At 37.5% G+C, this 27,188-nt stretch overlaps 1 protein-coding gene and 1 long non-coding RNA gene across 8 annotated transcripts in view; one reads left to right on the top strand and one right to left on the bottom strand.

Annotated features, from left to right (window-relative positions):
* Window positions 1–1,591: 1,591 nt before the first annotated feature.
* Window positions 1,592–27,188, top strand: part of LOC136249882 (uncharacterized) — a 30,592-nt gene continuing 4,995 nt past the window's right edge. Inside the window, exons 1-3 of the mRNA XM_066042010.1 lie at window positions 1,592–1,753; window positions 19,406–22,695; window positions 22,798–23,214. Of these exons, the coding sequence (XP_065898082.1) occupies window positions 1,745–1,753; window positions 19,406–22,695; window positions 22,798–23,214 (3,716 nt within the window). The 5' untranslated portion in view covers window positions 1,592–1,744. The remainder of the gene's footprint in view (window positions 1,754–19,405; window positions 22,696–22,797; window positions 23,215–27,188) is intronic.
* On the bottom strand, window positions 3,448–11,792 carry LOC136249880 (uncharacterized). 7 transcript variants are annotated; one of them, XR_010698368.1, is made up of 4 exons: window positions 8,388–11,792; window positions 7,734–8,321; window positions 3,917–4,008; window positions 3,448–3,689 (listed from the first exon to the last, which is right to left on the bottom strand). It is a non-coding gene; the product is annotated as an uncharacterized lncRNA (long non-coding RNA). The 7 variants fall into 7 exon arrangements; XR_010698370.1 differs by lacking the exons at window positions 7,734–8,321; window positions 8,388–11,792 and adding exons at window positions 5,136–5,386; window positions 5,500–6,051; XR_010698373.1 differs by lacking the exons at window positions 7,734–8,321; window positions 8,388–11,792 and adding an exon at window positions 5,500–6,038.

The raw sequence follows: 27,188 nt of genomic DNA, 5'->3' as shown, positions 1-27,188 counted from the left end.
TCTTTATTTGCATGTGAAACATGCGCTATGCAGTAAAAATTAACACTGCACGGCACTAACCTCCTTACCCACTTACCTATATAAAGAGAGTAGCTACTACTGTAGTTTATAGGATTTGAAGACAATTAATATAAAGCTCCTGCATGTACATGTCATTCTGCTGCTCATCCTATAACTCCTTGCATTGATCTGGAGAGCCAGCTCAATGCTGATACCCCCCTGAGTAGGATTTCATTTGCTTGTGTTATTCAGCTGTCTAGCACTTGACAGCCAGTGCTGGGTGTGGGGGGTGGTGGGGGGTGGTGGGGGGTGGCAAGGGCACTCTAGCCCAAGGAAAATTAAATAGTATTAAATTTGAGGAGATACTACTACCTATAGGTATGCACATTGATCTACTGATTGATATGTGTTTGTGAAGTGATCAGTTCCTTCTTGTAAATCTCCATTTGTTATATTCATGATAGTCTTCACCACAGGGACTCGTTAAATTTTTGTGAACATTTTCAGTTGTCTCAAGTGCCTACAAGATCACATCCTCTATCTATTTGGCCTGTTGCTTCTTCTATTAATTCTTTCCGTTATTCTTTCTTTGTCAACAGCCCATTTTTGTGGAACACCATACCTCATGCCATTCTGCAGATTAGAAAGTCACCCTTATTCCGTTCAGCCCTCTGTCATTTTCTTTTCTGATTTTTTGTTGTGTATTCATATTAAGGTGTTTATTTTGTTTTGTACAATCCTGTTGTTTTGTCCTTGTAGTCCAAGTAGTCAGTTTCATTGTTTTTGTAATGTTTCGTGTTACCGTATGTATGTTTGTGGGGAGTACGTTTGCAGGCTTGTCCTTTTGTACAACCCAGTCCTTTGACAAAATTGATATTTTAAGAATTAGGCTGTGCCTAGAGTCACGGCAATCAAGTGAATAAAAAAAAACTTAACCTGAACCCTTACCCTAACCGTACAAGGCGCATCCCCTAAAGTCGAATGCTCGGGGCATACTACCAGGCGCATCCCCTAAAGTTGAATGCTCGGGGAATACTACTAGGCGCGTGCCCTAAAGTCGAATGCTCGGGGAATACTAGACTCTGCCAACCCTAGCTCGCCTCAAACTCAACAAAAACTTACCTTCATACAACTACTGTGTGAATTCTGGTTGACTGCGCCGTGACTTTAGCACCAGTCAAGGTGCCGTGACTCTAGGCACAGCGTTAAAATTAATATGAATCAAGTAACTCATATCAAGTGACTTAAGTGGCTCAAATCTTATATAGCCATGATGCATACAAGATCACCGGTGAGACACTCGACAATCAAAAATACATCCTAATAGCTATAATTTTTAAAATTCATTTTCTAACAAAATATAAAAGGTACTGGGTACTGAGCTAGCTATATACGTAGTCTGCAGGCTCTGGCTTTCCTCATTGGTATATGCAATAACCCCAAAAATATTGGATATAGGTAGTGTAGGTATGTAACACAGTAGCACAAGTCGTATATTTGCTGTGGTGCACCTACTGATTCAGTTCAGCGGCCGGTAAATCAGATCTACACTTCTGGGCGCCCGCCTCTTCGAATGAAAAGGGACGGGCGCTTCACAGCTGGGGGCGCTAACCTTGTCCCTCGTCTCTGTGGTCTACTGTACCGAACTCTTTTGGTCGTGCTCTGTCAAACTGACATCAGTGAACCGAATTCAGTGTAAGGACGTAGACATAGACATAAAGGTTGAAAAGCTCGAAAAGCTCCAATGGCTGTGGTGAGTTTTATTTATCGTATTCCCACGCACTTTTTTTTGCCTGATCGTTGTGTGTACATATTATTGCACTTTACCACTATTTTTCGTCCTCCAGGCTCCAGGTTCTTTTCCTTGGGGCGCTTATACAGAATTACTTCTAAGCGCCCCCTTCTTTTTCTGAGGAGGCGCTAATAATTCTACAAGTGCCCTCCGGGTATGGGAATGAGTAATTTGCCTGTTTAGTTGCTCTCATCACTATAACTTACATGTCCAGCACAGTATAGAATCAAATTATTTGTCCATTCCATAACTATTAGCAGTGTTGAGACAGTTACTTTTACAAAGTAACTAGTTACATATTACCAAGAGTTCATAATATATATACTGAGGAGAGTATCCTACTCTCATATACCCCTGTAGAAGGGCGTATCATGAAGTTATGATGCAACACTTCTGAGTTCGCCCATTTTTCTTTGTATAATTAATGATGTCATTAGTTGAACATGGTATCGATTGAACACGCGCCTAACAACGTCGCTAGCAACCAAATTAACTCCAGCTCTAAGCATTTCTCACTGAACTACAATCGTCCTATCATGGGTTAAGACCGCTTCATAGGCGTTTCTTGCTAGGCCATTCGCGAATACGGCTATATTGAACTTCGCGAGTGTGAAATGGAGCTAACAATTGTTGCACTTTTATGGCTGCTTGTACGTCACAAACCACAACTTCTTGTCGTTACATCATAACTTCACGATACGCCCTTCTACAGGGGTATATGAGAGTAGGATACTCTCCTCAGTATATATATTATGAACTCTTGATATCAAGACTCACGGTAGTGAGTCGCGAGGCCAAGAAAAGCACAAAGCACGCGACCACTACTGTGAGTCATTTACATGAGAGATCGATTATGCAATCTTTTAAAATCCGCATGGTGAAATCTCAGCCTTACTAAAAGATTCCACCTCGAAACCAGTGGGAATGTAACCTTTGTATAATGAGTAACTACCACACGAAAAGTGAGGCGAATTGTTGGAGTAGTTTGTTCCATCGCCCACCCATTTACAATGCATTAATTAAATTATTTATTCAAATATGCATCGTTCTTATTTTCATTTTCTTCATCATCGCATCCCATTGAAGTGATTTTCTTTCAACCATGAAGTCGTATTGTAAAAAGGCTGCGGCTATCAGGGGCTTTTTACACAATGTATCTGTACATTTAATTTCGCTAAAAGTTGTTTGTTAGTTTATGAGATCGTTTTTGTGCTCTTTGAAGATTCAAACTTGCCGCCATGACGTCGAAGTGTGAGGCGCCCGCCTCAATTCACAAACAGCATGGAAGTGGGCAAGGTCATTAGCCATAGCGAGCTGGCTGATTTGATGGACACTGTGCTGTCAACTCTGGGTTTAATTGTGAGTCCAGTCACTGATTTGTTTTAAACTCGCCACGGTATGCCTTCACTGACTCGTTATAGCGTTACTCCCCCATGCAGGGCCGTACCGGCATATAGCTGTTTCATACCCGCTGTAGTGTTGGGATACAGTTGAAGTAATTTACTGCTACATTACTCGTGCACGTCTCTAATCCTGCCCCAGCCATTCAGTGCCGGTGAAACTTCAGTATTCACTAAAAGCCAGCATCAGCGCATCACCTTTCAGTCACAGCACTTGTTAGACCCTCATGCAACCACCCACAATTATAGAAACTCTTTATAACGATAGCATGAATATACTGTAATAGTAAACGTTTACATTATGATGATCCCATAAAATAAAATAAAAACAATGACTACAATAGCACAAGAAGCCAGATACACTAGTGTTTGGCTATGAAGTCCACCAAGAGTTCAGTGGGGTCTTGATACCACATGTTAATTTTTCTTCACCATTTGCATGATTTGTCCATTGACCATAAATTCACCCGCCAACAGTCACAACATCAGTATCCACCCTGCACATACAGAAAGGGATACAGTAGCTATTATGGTAAGGCACAGCTAACTAAAAACATGTAATCATATAGTCAGACTATATGTATAGTGTGTGTGTAGCATGTGTGTACATATTGTTATTCAAGCTGAGTATGTGTCTGGGCCAATTCTTCAAATCCAGGATCCTGCCATTGTCCCACAACTAATATGCACTACACACATACACCAACATTCCAATTATACTCACCACATGTTGTCAACCAGCGTACTTTACAAAAGTCTTTATGGTCAGGAGGTCCTATGTAGGTTCCTTGGGTTGATGATCAGATTGAGGCAGGTCTTGTATGGGAGGAGACAGCAAATAAAACAGTGTGACTAACACCTATACAACATGAGCATCACATCATTTTATATACATTAAAGTGGGAATCCCACATAGCCATTCCCAAGATGTATTATTCAGCACACTGAAGCTGGTAGCAGTTGATGACCAATTTTGTAATATATTTACTTGACTTGTTTTTTGGTTCTCACCTATGCTACATTGTTGACATAACAATTTTTGTTGCTAGGAGACATATAAACTAGGAGGAACTAACGGTTATAGCATAATGGTAAACAAGTTACAATAACAAAGGAAATTTTATAACCAGCAGTGATCTAGTTGATAGATAAAGGTAGAAGACAATTAGTAGTTTCTCTAGTCTTTGTTTGAGAATAAGCACATTAGCTGCTATAAGCACAACAAAAGCAAGACAGCCTAACTTTTAACACAAGGTTTATGATGCAAACTCATTATGCACTACCAATGTGTTTCCCACCACCCCCCTTGGATGTAAGTGGGGCTTTACAAGGGGAATTGACATGAAACTGCTGCCCCACTATGGGGGACAATCATTCATTAAGCACCCAAGTATTTTTCTACGCTATGTCAAATCCCGAGTAAATCCCCACGTTGTAACTGGAGCCAATGGGTGAGGATTTGACACAATAGGTTTGCCCTACCATGGGGCATTTAACATTCGGTTGTGCCCACTATAGCCCCATACATGCCCGAAGGGAGGGGTAGTGGGGCAATACATTGATAGATGCATTACAGGGTTAAATAGATTAAGCCTGTACCTTGCGGGCCTAAGCATGTTCCTCTCCTGTCTTGAAAAATAATCTTTTATTACCTGGCCCTAACTGGAGTTTGCCTGACACCTTCAACAACGCAAAAAACTATCTAAAATGGTTAATTTAGCTTCGACCATTGGCAAACTACAACACTCAACAATTATATCAGAATATACATAACTCTATATATCTGCCCAGTTACTATATAGTAGGGTAGATGGTTGTCTCAGATCTGCACATATTATCATCACATCAATCGATTGATGCATAGTAATTATGGTATACTGTATGTACACATTGAGCTGAGCCCTCAAAATTATTAACTTATTAGTTTTGTAGTATTGACTTACTTGCTAATCATTCAAATGCCTGACATTATTTATAGCCAAAGATTTCACCATACATTAGAGGAAGCCATAAAAGTATATAGCCTTTCCTGAACTGTTGATGGAAGCATTTGTCTGCTTCGTTGTCATCACCAACCATCTGGTTGGTTGAAATGTTGAGAAAAAATCTTTCATTTTTAGCTGTTTTCTCACTAGGGTTCAGCTCAACTTGTTCACGGTCTGATCCACACAGCTACCAGCTGCAAGGATCTGGCCTACAAAAACATGGATATATAATCCCAGGAAGCTACTATGGCATGGGGGATTCCTGTCTAAAATTACGACGGTAGTTATATATCCATTTACAATGACTTATACACGAACTTACTCGGCAATTCGCTAGGAGAATAGTGTGATGCATTCAGCGCCTTCATGTCCATTCCGAAGCATACTGTACATTCAGCAACAACTCGCAGCCGATTTGCCTCCACTTGTTACGCACAAAGACTAGTTATATCACCAACCCATCGCTTCAGGAAGAACCATTAAGATGGTAGCCTCGACTTTGTCACTATCCCTGGTTCTTATTTTCATGTGAAACATCACGCAAAATATCACGTGAGTCCTTGAGGGAAATTTTGAACGGTTTGAAAGAGTTTTCTCTTAGCAAGTCACTTTTAGTAGCGCTTCTAAACACTGAACTTGAAGCTTTTGCTACTGATTTAGCTAGCTAATCTGATACTGAAGCTGTTAATATGTATGCATGCATGCAGTGTCTCCTATATGTATAAATATAATAGCCGGCAAACTTTAGTAACTGTATGTTCTCCATTCAACAAAAAGTAATGATATCCTGTGCTAAAAACAGCCCAGCTGTAAAAAAAGGCGAGGCCAAGAATGCACAAGTACATGTTCATGGAGTAACTACAACCAAAAGACATGATATCAAAATCTGGCCAAGAAAGCATTTACAGTATAGGCACTTTTATGCATTCATTTTCTATATGCTTCACATTATCACATCCAGCTAGCTGTACATGTGTGCTTGCAATATAAACAATACTACTGAGACGATAAAAGATGATTACGCTGCATTGTTACCAAAATTAATTTAACTAAAAATTTACAATTGGTTTCTACTTGGTCATCTTTTTATTTTAATATACAGTGCAAAAATATGGCCAAGTAGAAACCAACTGTAAATTTTTAGTTAAATTAATTTTGGTAACAATGCAGCGTAATCATCTTTTATCATCTCAGTAGTATTGTTTATATTGCAAGCACACATGTACAGCTAGCTGGATGTGGTAATGTGAAGCATATAGAAAACGAATGCATAAAAGTGCCTATACTGTAAATGCTTTCTTGGCCAGATTTTGATATCATGACTTTGGTTGTAGTTACTCCATGAACATGTACTTGTGCATTCTTGGCCTCGCCTTTTTTTACAGCTGGGCTGTTTTTGGCACAGGTTACATATTACTTGCAACAGAACTACTTAGTTACATATTACCCAAAAAATAAAGTAACTATAATAATATACATATTATATTACTTTGTGTCCACAGCCTTTAGCTGTCATGTGTGAAACTACCACCTTATCACGTGACGTGATTGCGTTGTTGGACAATGTGCAAATCTTGGTTATAAGCTTCATTCAGTAGGCTTTGTTACTTTGTTGTGGCTAGGTGTTACTCAGTGGATTACTAACAAGATTAGTAACTTCGTTACTTGTAGTAGTAATATTAGACTCGTTACAGTAACTATATTACTTGGGTAACACGTTACATTTGTAAGTAAAGTAACTTGAGTTATATTACCTGTTTTTATAGTGTATTTCGTTATATTGCTTAGTTACCACAAAAGTAATAATTATTACGTAACGTGTTACATAAGTAACGCGTTACCCCCAACACTGACTATTAGTCTAGGTTCCTTGTGGTCTTCATTGTGATTTTGTGGACCAAAGTACCAAATTTGGCACAGTAGTTCTTTAGGGTACACAAAATGATTTCAGTACCCTGTACCCTCTAATTTCATCAGCTTTTCTTATTAACCGCAAAATTAAAAACTTTTGGTTCAAAATGAATATTTACTTTCATTTACAAAGCTATAAGTAAAATTGAATACTTTATGACTTTTTCAAAAAAATCTGGTGGCACTGTTGTAATTCTGTGTGAAGAAAAGAAGAAAACAATTATATGACTGGCGTGGAAATTAAACCCGCAAAAATTAAATCAATGATAGCATTAAACTTTTTTTAAAGTCATCTACATTTTCCACTGCACCGGCAAAGGGCTGTGCAAGGAAGACCTGCTCCTTTACATTTGCACCTTCTGGAGCAAAGAGGCTCAGCTTTGCAGCAACATTTTATCAAATCTCGGCTAGCTTTTGCTACCTCTGCAAGTACAGTCCGCACTAGCAACCAAGAATCGCTCCTTGTGTCATCATTCCTTGTCCACCCAAAACCTTGTGGGGCAGTTTTCCATTTTCTTGTATAAGCATGTAGTTTACATGCTTGCTTGAAAAAGTGCTCGGTTTGCATGTTGCAGAAGAGCACACTATATAAAAAAAACAAAAAACAAAGAAAGACTGCTACAAAAATCATAGTTAAATAATTACCTGGGTTGGGGGTATAGTCTCCATCCTTTTAGATCTTTTATAAAATAACTCTTGCCTTAGTTCATTCACAGATGACAAAGGAGTGGTTCTATCATACATCACGTACACAAATCTTTCTAGCAGTTCCATTTGTGGATACTCCAAGTCCTAAACCTGAAATGGGTGTTCAACCCCTAAATGCTGCAGTAACTTCAGGGTAGGCCTTCCATGATTCCCAAGCTGACTTTTTCCTTTTGCCAAGGAATTATGAAGTGGTATCTGAGCCTGTGAATGAATGGAAGGAAAGCAGAGCACTAGATACTTGTTCTCCTAGAATCTGACAAATGCTGTTAATGATATAGTATTTAAAGTGCTTGCCTGTTCCAAAACCTACAAATATGCTGATATCGGGAAATGAACTATAAAGTTGGAAGTAAATGCCAACTAATATCACACTATGACATCTGTGTCAGTAGTACTAACTAGGAAATTATGGGCTCCCTTTGTCAGAGCATCAAGAAGGTGAACGCAAATTCTTGTGTCAGCTTCTTCGTGATCACATTGTGTGTGACATGGATTGACCACTTCCTTTGCAAAGCTCTGATCTCCCTAGAGAAATATACATAGGAAGCTAGCAATTGTTGTTACACATGCACTTATGTAATGTATACTAACCTGAGGTGATGTAAACTTCCTTTCCATTTGGATATTCATGTGAAGCCAACATATCCGTTAAAATTCAAACAGTTCTGTTTTGTTTGATGGATCTCTAAGAAAGTCTGAATAATTAGTTGGTAGCTTTGTTTAGGCTTGCACCTTTCTTCTGATACTTTCCCCCCTCTTCTCTCTGGTTGATTCTTTGAGACTACCAGGTACATATCTATCCCAAATGATGTCAATCCAATCACACTGGTGAAGCTGCTGATCTGTCCAAGGTTATCACCGTATTCATCAAATGTAGTGACCTGTTTGTTGTTAAGGGAATGAACAATAGCAGGACAATCAAAAATCTTGACATGAACATTTACAGGTGATTCCACTGCAGGACCATCTAGACATAATAAGTCTGATTTCTTAGTAGGCAAACAGAGTTTTCCATTTTCTGAAATGGAAGGAGGCCAGGGATGATTTTCGTGTGAAAAGAAATCATCCAAGTCACCATCTCGATACTTGCTCACTATATAAAGATGACTGAAAAGAGTACAGTCACTTCTTAGACTTTCTGCATAGCTTTATTATCTCTTGAATAAAGGTAATAAGTTTCTCTTGATGGGCTGATGAATGGAGATAGTCCTGTTAAGAATAATATCTTTGACATACTTCTGGTACTGAGTACTCCCAATATCTTTAATTGTTTGCACTGTGGCAACTACATTCTTGGATGTACAATTTCGAAGGACCAAGGCTATCAGTTCTGGGCAGTCATCTTCAAAAGGATTACCCATCTTTGTCATTGTCTCATACAAGCTGTTGATATGCTTTCTGAAAAGTTCTTGAGTAGAAAGACCTTGCTTACACCAACTATTATTGTCTTCCTCCATGAATTGACTTTCAAATTCTGATAGAAGCCAAGCTTGTTCTGGCCCTGCTACCATCCACCTTCTAAAAGCTGTAGGATTTTCTGTAAGCCAATTGCTCCTCCAGATCCTAGTTATCATTTCATTGTTCTGTTCATGGCCCTGGTCCAAAGGCATACAGGAAAATTTATTGTCAGTTTTTCTAAGCATCCAGCACTGTTCCAAATCATCTTTAACATTGTGTGGCAGCAACTTTATGTCACGAATGTGGATTGGAATCCAACGAGCATAATTCGTGTGATCGAGAACGAAAAACCATGGTACGAGACTTTCCAAAGATTCAAGATACAATTTAAAATCATTTATGTGATGGGCTCGAATGAAAATCATTGTGAGAATTTCAAACTCAAGGACTAGATCCCAATACTGAAAGGTTGGAGAATTCAGTATCATTTGGCATCTCCATTCTTCAAATGAAAGTCCATCATTCGTATGCTTCCAAGCATCCTGTTGAAGTTTAGTGAGCACTAACACGTACTGTTATCTGGTGACTACGCCTAGCTCTAATAAGATGTGACACCTTTAAAAAAGAATCTACTACCCCTGCTGTCGCTATGCCAGCTTCACATAAAGCTGTTGTCCATCCTGAGCAATCTAGAAAGTCACCAATGGTACTCCACAAAGCCATTTCAATGTGGAGTCCTCCAAACATAACCACAAAGGAGTCTTCTCCAAATGACTGTGGCCAAGGCAAAAAGTGGCTGATCAAAAGCCATTACTGCAGTTTAACTACTGTTAAGATTGTTGGTGACTTTTAAGTACATTCATGCCAAGTTTAATCATGGCAATAGTTGCAGCCTTCTCAAAAAACATGGTAAAAGAGCAACTACTGAAGTAGGATCTTCAGGATCAGGTTGAGTTGATGCATGGAATGCAGCCCAGGAAAGATAGTCATTTACATCAAGTTTATCTTTTGCTAGTAATTGTGCAGAATGATCAGTCCACTTTACTTAGCTTTCTTCCAATGGCTATCTATAATTTCAGTCCACATCACCGAAGGTACAACCAATTCATTGATTTTGGTGGTGACAGCTGGTAAATTGACATAACTTTCTGGCAAAGAAAAGTCAGGTGAATCAAAGTTTGATGGAATAACAAGGGGATCTCTGAGGATACCAACATTCCTAGTAGTTGGAAATTGGAAAATGCATATTCCGGTACCATGGAAAGAACCTTGAGCAGTGGTGGATGATGGATTGCGGTTGATGTTATCTAAGGCTCCCACTGTAAATAAACCTTTTCTCAAATGAGATGGATACACTATATCCTCATGTTGAAATCTATTACAGATAGCACTAGCTAAGTTGTTTTCCAGCTCAATAACCTGACTGTAACTAATACTAATGCCTAATTTGTGTAAGTTGTTTACTAGCTTCTTACTTATTGCTTGAGTATGGGTGTTTAAGTCGATATACAGAGGAAGAGGTGTTTCCCTATCTTTACAGTGGCGATTGCTTTCTACACAGGATCTTTTAGATTTGGTATTGAAGCATATAAGCTGAGAAATGGTGAGACAAGCCTGTGATTCATGATCACCTTGATGCTGCAAGTTAGGTCCATTAAGCAGCATTGATATAAAAGTATTAAGTATAGTTGGTATTGGGGTTTCTTGGAAACGAGAAGAGAAATTGCCAGAGAATTGAAAAGATGGATGACATATCAAATATTTCTTTCCTCATCAACTTGACTAATTTAGTCATTAAAAATGCTTCTGATTCAAAATCATGAAAACTTGCTGACCCTTTCAACAATTTTTTGAACCCTTGATTAAAAACAAGCATACAGTTTTTTTTCCATCAGACTGTGCTTGACACTGTTCTGAAAAGTGGTCTAGTAATTGCTTCTGTAAAACTGTTTTGTGGACATCTTTACAAAAACCCAAGCACTGCAGGTGCTCTAAAAAGAGACTATGTTACTGGGAGAGCTTATAAATATGGGTACCATTCTCTACAATGTGGCATACAAGCTCAGCAAATTAATGCTTTTACCTGCAATATTTGTTTTTCTTCACTTCTGTAAATATTATCACAAGATTGCTGAGACCGTATAAAGCTTCTGTGATGGTTTTTGTAACTTGAAAGGCAATTATAGTGGTATTTGGCTTCAATCACTATTAGGTTCCCACTAGATGGTTTTGCCATTAATCCAGTATCTTGAAGATCCTCTACCATATTTCGAAGATCACAATCCAGCCCCACAGCAGTACACTGATGCAATTTACCAGACAAGATGGAACAAAATATGCAACATTCATCATTAGGGGGAATACTAGATAGACGTTTTGACCTTTGGATTTTCTCACTACTAGAGTCAGCCAGTGTTACATCATCACTGCAATCATCATTACACTTTAATCCCCCAACATCACTATAAACATACTGGCACTTTGACACTCTTCATCATCACTAAAGCTACATTCACGCTTTTTCTCTAATTACTTTTTAACTCTCATTAATTTTGAGGCTGAAAACTTAAGATAACAAGATTTGTGCCACTTGGCTTTGCTTTGGTAAAATAATTCAGCAAGGTTTTCACCTTCAAACTTCTGCAAACATGTTTATACCGGAATGTTATTATCCTTACTTTCAACATGATTGCAGTTGTAAGAGACAGTAGCAGTAAACATGTTTATCATCAATATAATTAATGTCACTACAACCCCTTATTTTCATTACATTGAATACTGTTATTGAGTTGTCTAACAGCAGATTCCACAATAACATTGTTGCTTCGGTTTGGCAGTGATAGCCCCTCAACATCATAAGTGTAAACAGCACACAATTTCAGAACAACCACATTCATAGAAAACTATTTTCAGTGTTGCTTACAAATCTTACATGCACAATGATAAAAGGACATTTTAAATGTAATTAACAGTTTGATGATTACTATATAGTAATGACTGAGAAATCTTCACTTGTTCTTCATAAATACAAGTATGATCCATTGCAGCTCTTAACCCAAAATTAAATTAAAGAACAATCTTCAAGGTGTCCTATTCAGTTTGTAAAGAATACACATAACAGCTCGTTCAACTATTGCATTCTACCAAATACACGATACTGACTTATCGGCATTGCATCTAGACTCCGAAAATCATTTACAGCATCAAGAAAGTTGTTGTATATGGTCATTCCGTTGTGCTGCAGGCTATCTACAGGACACCTCAATTCACCATTACTTTTGTTGCAAATAATACATGAGTCCCAATCAATGCTAAAAGTTTCCATAATGATGATCTGTCTTGAATGTACATAGGTGGCTACAAGGACAGCCAGATACTTGCTATATAATTGAGATAATAAAAATGGCCATTAAGTAGAATAATGGTAACACATTGTTATTGATCATAAAAGTGTGTTAGGAGGTACCAAAAAGCATTAAACAATTCAATAGGTAATGAACAACCATACCAGAGACTGTAGAATTCTTTTCTTGTACCTCAAGTCACCACTGAAACCATGGAGATAAAAGTGCGCTAGGAACAAAGTAGCTGCTGCTAATTTGTTTGTTTGTTTGTTTCACATGCAAATGAACAAATCATGTCATTAAATTATATATATATATTTTTCCCATTGGGGGCTAGGGGATAATTAAGTAGTGGCACCCCTTCTGAGATTACTTTTATTATGCTAAGGAATAACTGTACCAAGTTTGGTGCTTTGGTCCAGTAAATCACGATGCTGCCTAAAATTTGACATAAGAGATTGGACTATATAGACTAAATTCAAACCAACAAAGTCATTTATAGCTAAGCCATGACAGCGTGTGTTCATGTCTTGCCTCTTGCAACAAAATTTTACCCATCTGAAATGTCTTTTTGACTTACAACTAACTCTAACTGAGATCCTCTACAGTTCACTGAACAGAGAAATGGGTAGAGTTATATGTTACTAATGCATTGAATCATAGACTTCTTTGTAGAAAGTGTTGACAGAGGTGAGGAAGAAGGTGTTTAAGAAAGGCAGATTCATATCCCAGGGTATAAAGTACCTATGGAGCATCACATGTAATAGGATAAATATTTTGCAAGTAGTAAAGAAAATGCGAAATCAACCCTTTGACTGTAGGCTGTACAGCTATATCAAAACAGCTGAGCTGTAAAAAAAAGGTGCGGCCCTACAAAAAGGCAAGAAAGTAAAGGAAATGGCTGCAATGATGTTAATGTCAATCAACTTCTTTTTGTAACAGGGCCGCCCAGAGAAATTAAGGAGCCCAGGGCAAAGAGTTAAAGTGGGGCACCAGGAGCAAGGAGCTTTCCACTCTGAATCACAACTTCACCCAAGCTGCAAGTCTTTTTTTCTTTCCCAAGCTGCAAGTCTTTTCTTGTCTTTTCCTGTCTTTTCCTGTCTTTTCCCTCACCAACCATATCTCCTTATCTATAAGCTTGCTACACTGCTCCTCTGAAGAATACTGTGAATGCTCTATTAGAGTATCTAGATCTGACTGCTCTATTAGAGTATATCGATCTTTTAAACAGGTATTCACGGGGGCCTCCTGGGGCCCCTTTCAGGCTGGGGTCTGGGGCAAAATGCCCCAGTTTCCCAGGGCGGCCCTGATTGCAAGCCCCCTTCCATATACTGCTTTTGTAAGTTATGATAATTAATTAAGTGCCTGCCAAATTGATCTTTCTGTTGTTACCAGTTTGTAGTTTCTAGTGCTGAAAATTTTGGTTGACCATTCTAAATAAAGGAAATGCAATAAAATAAATTCAAAAAATACACAAACAATGTAGAGTTCTTGAAGATCCAGTCACAAAATTAATGTTCTGCACTAATTAACAAACAACTAAAAAGACGGTGGCATAAATTTGGTGTTTCTAACTGGACACTGTCAAAAGTACTTTATGAACATAATCACTTATGCCTAGATTCTGTAAAACATATGCCTTACCTCTAAGTGTAAGAAATTAGAATATTTGGCAACAGTTCAACTGAACAGAGGCAGTCAAAACAACTGTCGCAGGAAAAAGAAGACGTACACTGAGCTACAGTTTAATACTGCTACAGATTGACACAAAGCTGTCAAAGATTTTAAGTGAACAATCCATTGTACCTCACTGGTTAACTGTGTTCTTGACACCATTGAACATTTTCACTGATGTCTTCAACCATTCTCAAGTTAGTTATTCCATAGATAGAGTATACACTGTACTTTCCAACGTGGAAACAAAAGTAACTATCTCTGTACAAATTCCCAATATGACTTAACAGATGTGAATACCATCCATGTCCCAAGCGTGAGTGATCATCACCATAAATACCAGTGCAGCGTGAATTCTTTAGAAGCCACCTTTGTGTACGTTGTAAAATGATTTTAGCCCATGCGTAGCCACCATGGGCTAATTACTGTTCTACTCGAGGGAGTAATTACATACCTACGTGTGTTGGAGTCCATGAGTACTTTGAAACAATCATTGACACCCACTTTTGTAGTAAGCTTATAGCAACTAAATCAGTGTTTAGGGGGGGAGGGGGAACTTCTCCCCCTAACAGCCCTAAAAATCTCACCTAAAATTGTGAGTGACTACTACGCTATACTTAGGCAGTGGCGGATCTAGGATTTTGAAAAGGGGGTTTCTGAAAATTTATACAGCAGGCATCTGAAGACATTGATTTTAGAGGTTCTGAGATAGGATTTTAGGTTACTTTTAGTTATCAATCACAGTGCTTTAAGCTGTAATAGGATGGCCATATAATTGTAGGGCAAAAGTTGTGACTAAGCCGTAGCTTTGATTGTTCTATTAGAGTTGTTGCTTGACTGCTCTATTAGAGTATCTTGATTGTTTTTAATGCAGTGGGAGGTGAAAAGTAAGATGGTGCTGAGGGTTTGGAAGGTAGTTATGTAAGTGCAATTGCATGCATGCTACTGAAATACAATGATATATAGTTGTTTTCAAATTGTCAATACAATAATGAACTGGTTAGACTGCCATTAAGCTAAATTAAAAGGGGGTTCCTGTCAAAACTACAGAAACCCATCTAGATCCGTCACTGTTAGGTTAAGCTTGTTGTTAAAATGGCACACAAAACTTATCATAAATGTTCTCAGAGTGTTTAATAAGTAAAAATTTCCCAGGTTAAAATAGCAAATACAACCTTAAAATTCTGTCAGATTCAGTATCAGATCATTAATTTAAAATCTCCTAACATTAAGGTACATGCAGTTTATGACTAACAAAAATTCCTACATAAAGTGATGGCTATTCATTATCTGAGAGTCCAACTTTACCTTTTGTGCTCTAAATAGCTTAACTTGTCCTTAGTAATTAAAAAATTTCAGCAAGTTTACTTTCAAATTGGCATGCATAGCCAGCAAAAATACCCCCAGATTTAATTTTAGAAAGCCTTATTTAAAAATTTTCTTTTTTTGCTACAGTATAACCATGAACTGAAATACCCTAATATTTAAATATCCCATATAGCTTAAGTTTAAGTTTTAATTTGCTAGTGTTTTATGGTATCATACAATGATGGTCAAAACAATTTAATTCTCAGTGATTTCACACAAATTGTTTATTCAACAGATTGAACATACACAGCGTACTACTAATATATATATGCGTTGCGTAATTGTGGACATGAGGTATCCATCATTACGTCTTCACTACAACACCCATGCGTCAAGCTCTGCCAACCATAGGATCCGGACCCAATCACACAAAACAGCACTCATGTTACAGCCTTAAAATTAATGACAAACCAGTTGGGAAATTTTTACATAGCTATGAACTTGGACAACTATACACTAGACTTTCACCTGGTCACCTCCCAACTTCCTGATTCCGCCCCAAAGGAGAAATCATAGAATAAACACTGAACTGAATACCATTTCAAATAGTTGTGTAATTTTGTAACCCTGCCAGGTGGAAAATTGTTTTGTTTTCTGGTATTTACAGTTTTACTCTCTCAGTGTTGTGCAAGTAGCGTATTCAATTACCATATGTATTACTTTAAAAAAATAAATTTACCGTTTACACTTGTGTAATTTTTGAGGACACATCAGTGACCCTATGCGTACCAATGTACCATATCATTATTTACTAATGCACTAGTAGAGCGTAAAGTGAATATTGAATTATTATTTATTCTGAAACCATTTCTATATAGAACGGTGGAACCTGTTGACTAATTGAAGACTGCATCTCAGATAGCATAAGTCACTGCAAATAAGACTGGTTGTCTATATCAAAACAGAAAGCTGTTATGTACTGATGACTGGAAAGAAAGAACCAAAGCCACACTACCAGATGTGCACATAAACGACTTAAAATACTTTATGATACAGCTAGTACAGTTTGTACATATAGTTAAAACCACTGGATGAATTTCAAAGTAGCGATTTGCTGGGTTACTCTGATTAGTCTTTTGTCCCCCTTGGTAGTGTAAAAACATGTGCGTCAGTCATTTTCTAGGTGCTGTCATGTAAACCTCTGTGTCTATAACAGGGTAAGTGTAACCAATTGCCTACCCAACAATTTTTCATGGGTGCTTATAACAGACTACTGTTGGACATCATATCACTTGAGATCCTCTAATAGAGCATTCAAAAAAAGCAGTCAGTGATAGTTCAATTAGCAAATTTCTTAAGCAATTATGTAAGAATTTCTTAAGCAGTGATGTAATTGTTTGCACAATTGCCATCAACTCTTCAACGTTAGAATCATTTGTAACCACTGATAATTACACATGCATTTAACTAATTATTCTGTAGATGCCTCTGCACTTGTATGGAGCTAATCTTCAAGATAAGCACAATTTTATGAACTGAACTTTGTATATAGCTCAATTAGTACACTCCATGCTGACTGTCCTGTCCTCACTGCAACTCTTTAAATTTTTTTTGTGTATTGTAGTTGGTTTATGTTGTTGTGCATTCAATATATGTTTTGTAATTATTGTCTTTTATATTGTACTGTTGTATAACATGATTGTATAAGAGAACTGCTCTGTTGAATTAATTTTACAATACTAATGCAATCCTATTGAGCTAAGCACAGATGCTACAACGGGAGCTTCTTGAGCTCAAGTAGTGCATCGTGTACAGTGTAGTGCGCTAAGAAAGTGACCCATTGTAGGCCACGCTGGAGTAACTGAATAGTCGCAGAAATATCATATCCCAGTGGAGCCTGCATCAATGCACACATCACCTGAAATGTGGCTGTTACAAATGGCTCTTTAGGCTATCACAGCAAGCTATCCGAGAAGGCTTGGTTTTCGTTATAAATCTAGAGTGTTGACGTCATGTGAGACATGAATATGTTTGTGCATGAGTCTCCGTTTCCAATCCTGTTGGTAAGTATACTATCCATATCTATGATTGTTTTTAGAAGGTTGTACCCTCCAGAGTCCATGCAGACTATATATAGCATACAGCTATTAAAACCCTACTTATATGGTCTGGGGACTTAGTGAATGTAGTATGGCTAGTGGACTATATAACAATCAGCTATTTGTGTAGCAGTGAAATTAACAGTAACTTTTCATACAGTATATCTCATACAGAATTTTTAGTAGCAAACTGTTTTGCACAATGCTATCAGAAAATAGTACGCTGTTGTGCCACTCAGTCTGTTATTATAGAACTTTCATTTCCATTATTAACATGAAGTTTATATCACAATTATCAGGAGCCTATAGAACTCATTTTCTAATTGTCTATTTGCATAACTAGTAAGTATCTACTCAGTGTATACAGTTTTAGTTGAATAGTGATGGTCACCAACAGTATTTTTACCAATGTAGTTATTAGAACACTTGATCATCATACAGTACGATAGTATCATGCAGTACAACAGTACTGTATAATAGGGACCACAAAAGTTTGGGCGTGGCCCATGAAAAAATCACCCAAAAACCAGCCTCACTTTCCCTGACGACGATGAAGCAGTATTGGTTAGGTAAAGCTAAGCCTAAACAATTCTTAAGGTTGACATGAATGCTTTCAACAAGTTGCTATAAAATTTAAAAAATGTTATTAAATGGAATGTTCTACTGACTGGGTAACTGAATAACTGATACCTTCAGACAAGCGTAACTCAATAATGGCTAAGACTTGATAACAACGTTGCTTTAGCAGGACACATGCCTTTTGGCATACCACAGTATGTACAATGCATTCTTCATGAATTTACCAATCTCTTCCTTTGTGTCCCATCCATCTTTCTGACAGCAAAATATGTCAGTTTGATGGTAGTGCATGATGGCTTCCCTTTATAATGGAAATCGTCTGTATTTTTCATAGTGGCTACTTTGATTGCAGAGGTGCTAGCTTTTTGAACAGTTCTTGATTCGTAATGCTTTGTAATGGGACATAGCTGACAATGAAACATAATGGATACTTCACTTTTCTGATGATAATTGATAACTGGGGCGTGCGGCACCATTTTTCCTTTGATGCGATATGCGAGGGTTCACTAGTCATAATTTTTATTTTACAAAAAAGTTAGCAAACAAGTACACAAAGAATTTTCAACTAGAGTAGGGACCATAGCACATCAATAAATTGTACTAAAACAAGCTGGCATAGTGCACGATATTAAATCACAGTAAAACAATAAGAGGTGTTGTATCCCTGCTGTGCATTTCCAATATGGTATCTTGAGCACAGTAGGGATATAACACTTCTTATTGTTTTACTGTGATTTAATATCGTGCACTACTCCAGCTTATTTCAGTGGTCCCTATGCGCTAGTTAAATTCCAAAAAAAATTTGTGTACTTGTTATATGGTGAGACTATAACAGCTTTAATGTCTAACGTATCATATGTATTTCCCATGTGTGGTATTACACAAAATAGTATATTAGTATACTTGCATTAGCATGAAATATGTAGTAGTGAGGCTTAAACAGAACCAATCATTTATTAGTCATGTGGCATCTTGTATGCTCACAAAATCCACAATAAATGTAAACATTAAGCGCAACAGACAAATAACTGCAGTAATATGTGAATCTTTGTAAGATAATCAATTAAGTATTCAGATCCAGTTACCAATTCACCACACTACATTTAGCCCATCTGTATCAGTGAGTTCTGTATATCAGTGAGTTCTGTATATCAGTGAGTTTGGTATAACAGTATTTTATGTATTGTTCATGTCACCATCTATTTAGAGTGAGAAAATAACAGAAGAGATGTGTCCTGATGATGTTCCACAGTTGCAGTGTAGTGTTGGTCCCAGTATTATGCATGATCCTGGATCCTTTGGTGCTAGCAACGTGGATGACAGTAAAATTGAAGCTGAGTATAAAATAAGGAATTCTTGCAGTATGGAACAATTAGAAAGTATTGAAGATGGAGACAAATATGACTTTTCTGATACAGAATCAACTGCCAGTGTAGACAATCACACAAAAGAAAAAGTAGACAGTTACAGAGAGGATAAAGGAGAATCTTACATAGAACATCCAGTTGACAGTTCCACAAAGGGTAAAACAAAACAATTCCAAAAAGGAAAGTCACATGTGTTTGTAGGTAATCTACCCAGAAACGCAAGCAGAGCAGAAATCTTGGAGCATTTTTCAAAGTTCAGGGAGAGCATTATGCATAATCCCATGATTATTAGGCGTAAAATTGGAACTCAAGCTCGACTTACGTTTTCATCTCCAGCAGCAGCATCAGATGCCATAGAATCACTAAATCAGTCAATGTTTAAAAGGTCATCTTGTATTTCAGTTGAACCATGGTCTAATAGTAAGAACAAGCAGAAACATAAGGTCATTAAAGCAATCATGTCATCCAAGCAAAGTGAGTGTGATGGTGGGCCAAGTGAAACAACGGAGAAGGCTACTGTTTATGTTTACAACTTACCTTCTTCTGTTACAAATAATGATGTAAGGACACACTTCAGGGAGTTTGGGCCACACATACACAAGCTACAAGTCATCAAAGATTCTACAGTGGAAGAATCTAAGGAATATGCACGGATCTTGTTTACCTCACTTAAGGCAGCACAAACCGCTGTGGTAAAGCTACATAAATCATGTATGCCTCAATCTCAAGAACGACATATCACTGTAAAAATCAGAAAAGAGAAGTCTGATAAACAATCCATGGAAACAGAATCTGCTCCTGAACAGAAAGAATTGCAGAAGGCTTCTCCAAAAGAAATGTACCCACCAAGTTCAAATGTTCAGGGGGAACATCACAATGGTGATGATGCCAAAGGTGTGGAATCACTTGAATCTGCCACTTGTGTGATAAATCACACAGAGACTAAGATGAAAGTTAGTACAAATGATACAAATACATTGGGCAATGAGAATAAGCAAGTAAGTCTACCTGCAGATATTAGACCAACTTCTACATGTGATCAAAGCAATTGTGTGGCTGGTGTTGAGACAGCAGAAAAAATTAATGTGTTTGTGCATAACTTACCTTCCACTGTCACTGATGACGATGTAAGGATGCATTTTATAGAGTTTGAGCAGCATTTACACAAAGTAGTTGTAATCAAAGATTCAAAAGCAGAAGAATCCAAACAATTTGCACTGGTCAAATTTACATCACTTGAGGCAGCACAAACAGCTGTAGCAAAACTACACAACTCTTGTATGCCTCAGTTTCAGGAGAAGAATCTCAGCATGAAAATTGAGCAAGGGAAGCAACCTCAATCTCCATCAAAAGAATGTGTTTCAAAACCATCACAACAGAAGAAACAAGAAAAGTCTGCTTGTGAAGAATACATCCAGGAAGAAAATATAGTTAAATATATGGAATGTGGAGAAGACATTTCTGATTCTGAATCAACTATCAGTTCAGTCAGTAATTCAGAAGATAAGACTACTTATGTGTTTGTAGGTAACTTGCCCCCAAATGCAAAAGAAAATGATGTCTTGGAGCATTTTTCAAAATTTAGAAATAGTATCATTGGTAATGCCGTGCTTATCAAATATGAATCTGAAACTCATGCTCAACTTAAATTTAGATCCTTGGCAACAGCACTAAATGCTATAAAGCTACTTAATTTATCAGTCTTTCAAAACTTATCTACCATTTCTGTTAAGCTATGGTCAAGCGAAAAGAATAACCACCAAAAACATACCTCTATATCTATAGATGGTGAACTATCTTCCGCGTATAAGAGTGAAGCTAAAACAAGTGTTGCTGAAGCAGCAGGAAATAAAACTGAAGTTCGTGTATATAACTTGCCTTCTTCTGTCACCAATAATAGTTTAAGATCATATTTTAAGGAATTTAGATCACACATCCACAGGGTACAAGTTACCAAAGACCCTACAACAAGAGGACCCAAAGGATTCGCAGTGGTTATCTTTACATCACTTGAGGCAGCTCAAACAGCTGTGGCAAAGCTACACAATTCAAGAATGCAGCAATCCGAAAAACCTCTCAACATGAAGGTGTGGAAAGTAAAATCAGGGAAGCACCCAATGTCATCAGAACCAGATATGGAAAAGCAGCCAGTACAGAAGAAAAGAGTAGAGTCTCCATCTCCAAAAGAAATTAAAATTTCTCACCCAAGGACAAGCACTGAGGTAAGGGATCCCACTGAACAGCTCATTGGTGTAAGGGTCATGAATGTCAATGTAAGCATCACTGGAGACCAGTTAATACATTTTCTGAATATGTACGGCACTGTCAGACAATACACTATTATGTGTGCACCAGAAGGAAAACAGATGTATAAAGCAGTGGCGTACTTTGGTAGCAAAGAGGAAGCAGATAATGTTATTGCTAAACTTAATGATGAAAAGTTGGCTGGTAAACATATACACATCCGTCCTTTGAATGAGAGCACAAGTCCTCTAGCAAATATTCCTGCTAATAGTTTGGATACATATGGTATACATGTTAGTGAGATTCCCAAGGCTTTATGTAAATCAAAGTTAAACCTTGCTTTTGCTAAATTTGGGAACATTGCTAGTATATTTTTTAAGCCTGATGATAATACTGCTTACATCAGTTATTACAGATTGGAAGATGCTCAGGGTGCTTTAGACATGAACAACCAAGAGGTACATGGTAGCAAGCTTAAAGTAAGCATGGCCAGTACCCCATGCATATTTGATGATTCCACTCTTTTGTTGTCATCTATTCCCTTATCACCTAGTAAGCCTAAGGGGACCACCGTTTCTGCCAGCTTTACAGTACAAATCAAACATCTCAGTCCTGTTACAACTATAGGGAACTTGTCCAGGATAGTTGAAGTCTATGGAGCATTAACTAGTAGGCTACATGTTATAAATGGTAATCCACGTTATGCTTTTGTAAGCTATGCTACGCTTGAGGCAGCAAATGCAGCAATATCCTGCCTGCACAATCAACCAATGGATGGTAGCCGACTAAAAGTGAAACTGAAGAGCACATCATATCATCGTGTTGCTACTCCTAGTCCTCCCTCTGTTCCACTACCAACTACTGCACTTTCAGTTCCAAGCCCCTGGTAAGTATCAGTATGCAGTACAATTTTGTAGTATGTATGTATGTAGATGTGTAGATACTGTAATGCAATGCAGTAAATAATTGGTAGTTAATTTTTCTGCAGCTCTACAATGAAGAATGTTGTAATGTCAACTCGGCTATACCAGTTTCTTAATAAACAAATGGAACTCAAGTTGAGAGAGTTTAGATCTTTTGGTGGCTCAGTAAGCTGGCAGAATAATACACTACAGGTCATTGCACCTTCTGTATCAATCCTTAATCGGTTTGAAAAGGATGTACTATGGCAAATTAATGAGCACCAGATTGTTCTGACTAGTGAGGACTGGAATAAGTTGATGTTGATGCGTCCTGATAAGACTAGCCTATTCCATCAGCTGGTGCACTTATTTCCTTCCGATGATGTATATGTTGAGCCGGATATCTCCTCTCTGATAATGTATGTTGTGGGGCTAAAAAAAGCAGTACAGGATCTGGTAGCTGCTTTTGGTGCTGAATTAAGCAAAGAAGTCATCGTTGAACAGTAAGTATCTGTAATCTTTGTTACTGGATGATCAGTAGAGCGGCATAGCAAAATATTGTGTACTTTGTGAAGAAAGTATGAAACTTTGCACTACCTACCGTGAAGTATATTTTGAGATATGGAGCCATTGCAGATTTGACCTTTGGTGTCCTCTACAGTTCATTTTATGCTCAAAAATAGTAACCTTTGTCTATATATCACCCATGCAACACTTAGTTTGTTCAAACTAGGTGCCAAATTGAAGATCTTTATCCAAGAAACAAGTTGATACTTGTTGCAATTTCATATTTCAGTATTGCTTACCAGCAGCAAATTCATGTAAATGCAACCCACACAATTACACCCTTAATCTACCTTCTTTGTTTGGCATTCAATTTTTATATATTTTTAGGTAACCATGAGTACTGCAGATAACATATTCAACCAAAAAGAGGGGAGATATCCAGGGGTGTGGCATAGGGGTTATGTACACTTCTCCCATGAGATAAATCAACAAAGGCCATATGTAGTTGTTTTGGAGTCAGATTAAATGAAAAATTTGGGGTTGTCTGTGGCTATAATTTGCTTCTGTATAATATTTGATGCGTACAGCTCTAGCCTTTCCATGCTTAAAGTGGGGGTGGTAGTTAATTTTGTGAACTGACTATAGGGAGATTATGATCGTGTAAATATTTGCATTTAAAGAGACACACCCAAGATGTGGGGGAGTTTGAGGGCATAACCAACTAGACAATTTGTGTTTCACAATTCTGCGGGTTCTGTATAGCAAAATGTGTTCCATGCAAATATGCCTGTAAGGCTAACAACTTTATGTTCCAGAGCTTTACAATAATAAAAGTTAGCATACAGAAACAATACCATCAGTCAGACCTTCATCTACGAAATGACTTAAGGGGTGTCACAATAAGGTTTTATGAGAATAAGGGGGACGATGGTATAAAGATCTTTGTGTTCATAGTTTACGCACATGACATCTAAAGGGGTATTTAGACTCTCTCAGGTGCATTCTCAGATACCTGAGAATGACCTCTCAAGTACCTGAGAATGACGAGAAGTAATCTCATACTTGTATTCTCAGGTACAGTTCACCTGGAAAAATACACATGTCATGTATTTCATTCAGTATTAGAGTTGTTGTTGATGGATTCACTGAGATTTTGATTTAGAAGTTAAGGATCACAATTAAGTATCTTTGAGAGCATACTCTAATAGAACATTCAATTGAAACATTAAACAATATGCAAGTTCTGCAATTTATTTGTTTTTAAGATGCAAACTTATCTGCAATTAGAAATGTATCTTATGTGTGTATTTCAAAGGCCTTTCATCTACTTGCACAGTACTTATTGACAGGAATACTGTATTCATGTACGCATGCACCACTGAAATTGTTCTCAAATTCAATCTCAACTTTCAAAATGTTCCTATGAGGCACATATGCCCTAATACTGTGATTTACGCACTAAGGTGCAGTTAATGATTCTTAGATACTCCATGAATGTTAACCACCTCATATGACTTCCCCTCCCCCTCCCCCAACTTGGCTAGAGTACTGTTCTGTTAAGTTAGAGTGCTGTTGTTATTGACATAGCAGTAAACCGTCCAAGACTACAGAGCAAACAGAAGAGGATATAGAAGGTGATGGCAATAGTGATAATGAAGCATAAATGCCAAGTAGCTATGAAGAAGCAAAGAGTTGATCATGACTAGCTATAAAGCAAGCTAAATACTTGAAGCTAATCATAAAGATTCAGTAGACCAATCTATCATAGCTAACTACGTAACTGTTAGCGAAAACATGCCATATTAAATGCTAGTGAGCATCAGTAGATCAAAAACTCTGTAAATAGTAGGTTTTAAACAGTAAGTTTTATTAAATTTCAAGCATTGTAAAATTAAAACCTTGTCAGCATCTGAGGACACAGCCCCCAGACCCCCACATCTGATCCTAGACCCCCACATCTGATCCTACTACCACTGGAAACACCCTTCTAAAAACCTTAGATCTGCCCCTGCAAAGGGTCAAATCTGCAATGGTTCCATATCTCAAAATACACTTCATGGTAGATTGGTAGGTAGGTACTATGTGCAAAGTTTCATACTTTCTTCACAAAGTGCACAATCTGCTCATTTTTTCTAGCTATGCTGCTCTACTAAATGTGCTTAGATTGCCTAACTTTTACTGTTACAGTACCTCAACAATTAAAATATAAAGGGATCCAAGCAATAAAAAAGTAGTGAAATATATAAATAATGGTATTACAGCATAGCTCTGTTGGAAAATCCCTATGTTGGACCTCATGTTATTACAATTTGTTTTGTTCAATGCCAAAGTAGGGATTTTTCCACATAGCTATGTTGTAATATCATCATTCATATCTCTTGTTTCACTATTTTTCATTGCTTTAATCCCTACTTCATTAATATATACATTTAAATTTTTATTTTGCCAAGTTTCTTATAGGTATGCTATTCTATTGCAATAATCGTACATGGCTGTAGTATTAGGATGACTACTTTATTGGAATATCTCAAACCCTAAGTAATATTATTAAGGGGTGTGATTGCCATATGCTATATAAGTACAGCTAGATCTTATAGGGGTACCGATTGTTAATGTGGCCTGATTTTGGAAAATCCATAGATAAAAGTGTTATTTAATCTTTTAAATGGTAATAACTGGCCAATCTTGGCAGCTACCATATAGCTAGTGGATTATTTTCAAGGTTATTTTTTAGGGTAAAAATTTGTGGGTCACCACCATTTCAATTGCTCCTTCATGATCTTCTGATGCTTAAACACTTGTGCTGTAAAGCATTATTAAATAAATAAAAATAAACTAAACAATGTCATTATGATTGAGCTGCAGATTTCAAAAGTGAAAATTTTTACGGATAGCTGCCAATTTGCGAAAATCACAATAATCACAAAAATTTTCCCCTTTGAAAAACCACTATATGGTATATGGGTGAAATTTTCATGGAGAGTTTTATAGCATTCCAGAGCATTTAAAATAAAAGAAGCAGCATCTATGATTTCCTGCCATTATAGATAGGTCTGTTGTATCACGAGCCCTCAAAAAAAGGTAGGGTTGGCAATGAAAAAATCAACCTCTATAGTTTTTCCTCTAACGGTGATCAATCCTACCCAAGTCTACATCAAAACCGTGAGGTAATGATACTGTGATTCCCCTTACTGTTTCCATAGCACGCATTTTAATTTTCTGCAATTTTTCAGGTTTTTAATAAAAATGGGCAGCAGCATCAGCGATGCTGTTTAGCACACTTCAATGTTTCCATGAATGGTACATTACATGGTGGTCATTATACTATTGAAATCAGATGCGTATTCTTGGGGAAATGAATGCTGCTAGTTTCTAAATCATAGCATGAGTGAGAGCATCAGCTTGTGTTGGCACGTGAACACTACAAAGCTCCACTTAATAAGGTCCAAAAAAGTGCCTGGGAGTTTGTAAACAACTTTGTTATGTGAGTTTCAGTGGGTTGGTTTTTGAATCGTCAAGCTCCGTTTTAGTGAAAATTGAAGTACAGCGAATCATATTTTAAGTAAGTGTATTTTGTAGAGCACCTCACCCAATAACCCAAAAAAAGCACTGGACAACATTCTAGATGTTCCTGCCCATTTTTATGAATATGAGCTAAAATCAGTCAAATTTATGACACAGCTATATCCCAAACAGAAGACATTTGGTCCCTACCAAGCCCTAGTCTCGCATAGCCAGGCCGCTTTTTTCTTTTGTGTGGGCGTCAGGAAAAAAAGGATCTGGTACACCTACATTAATGTTGATTGCTGCTGATTGGTGAAGCCCTAAATTTCAAAAAGTGTAGCCCGATTGTTGCATATGGTTCTCCTGTACTGCAGCTGAAGGGTGTGTGTGACACTTTTAACAGGTTTAAGAAGTTTAAGGCTTCGCCAATCAGCAACAATCAACATTCACCCGACTGCAGTGGAAC

This window comes from Dysidea avara, chromosome 3 (assembly GCF_963678975.1).
Source record: "Dysidea avara chromosome 3, odDysAvar1.4, whole genome shotgun sequence".
Classification (NCBI taxonomy): Eukaryota; Metazoa; Porifera; class Demospongiae; order Dictyoceratida; family Dysideidae; genus Dysidea; species Dysidea avara.
The sequence above is the reverse complement of the archived record's forward strand: the minus strand, read 5'-3'. Positions and strand labels throughout refer to the sequence as shown.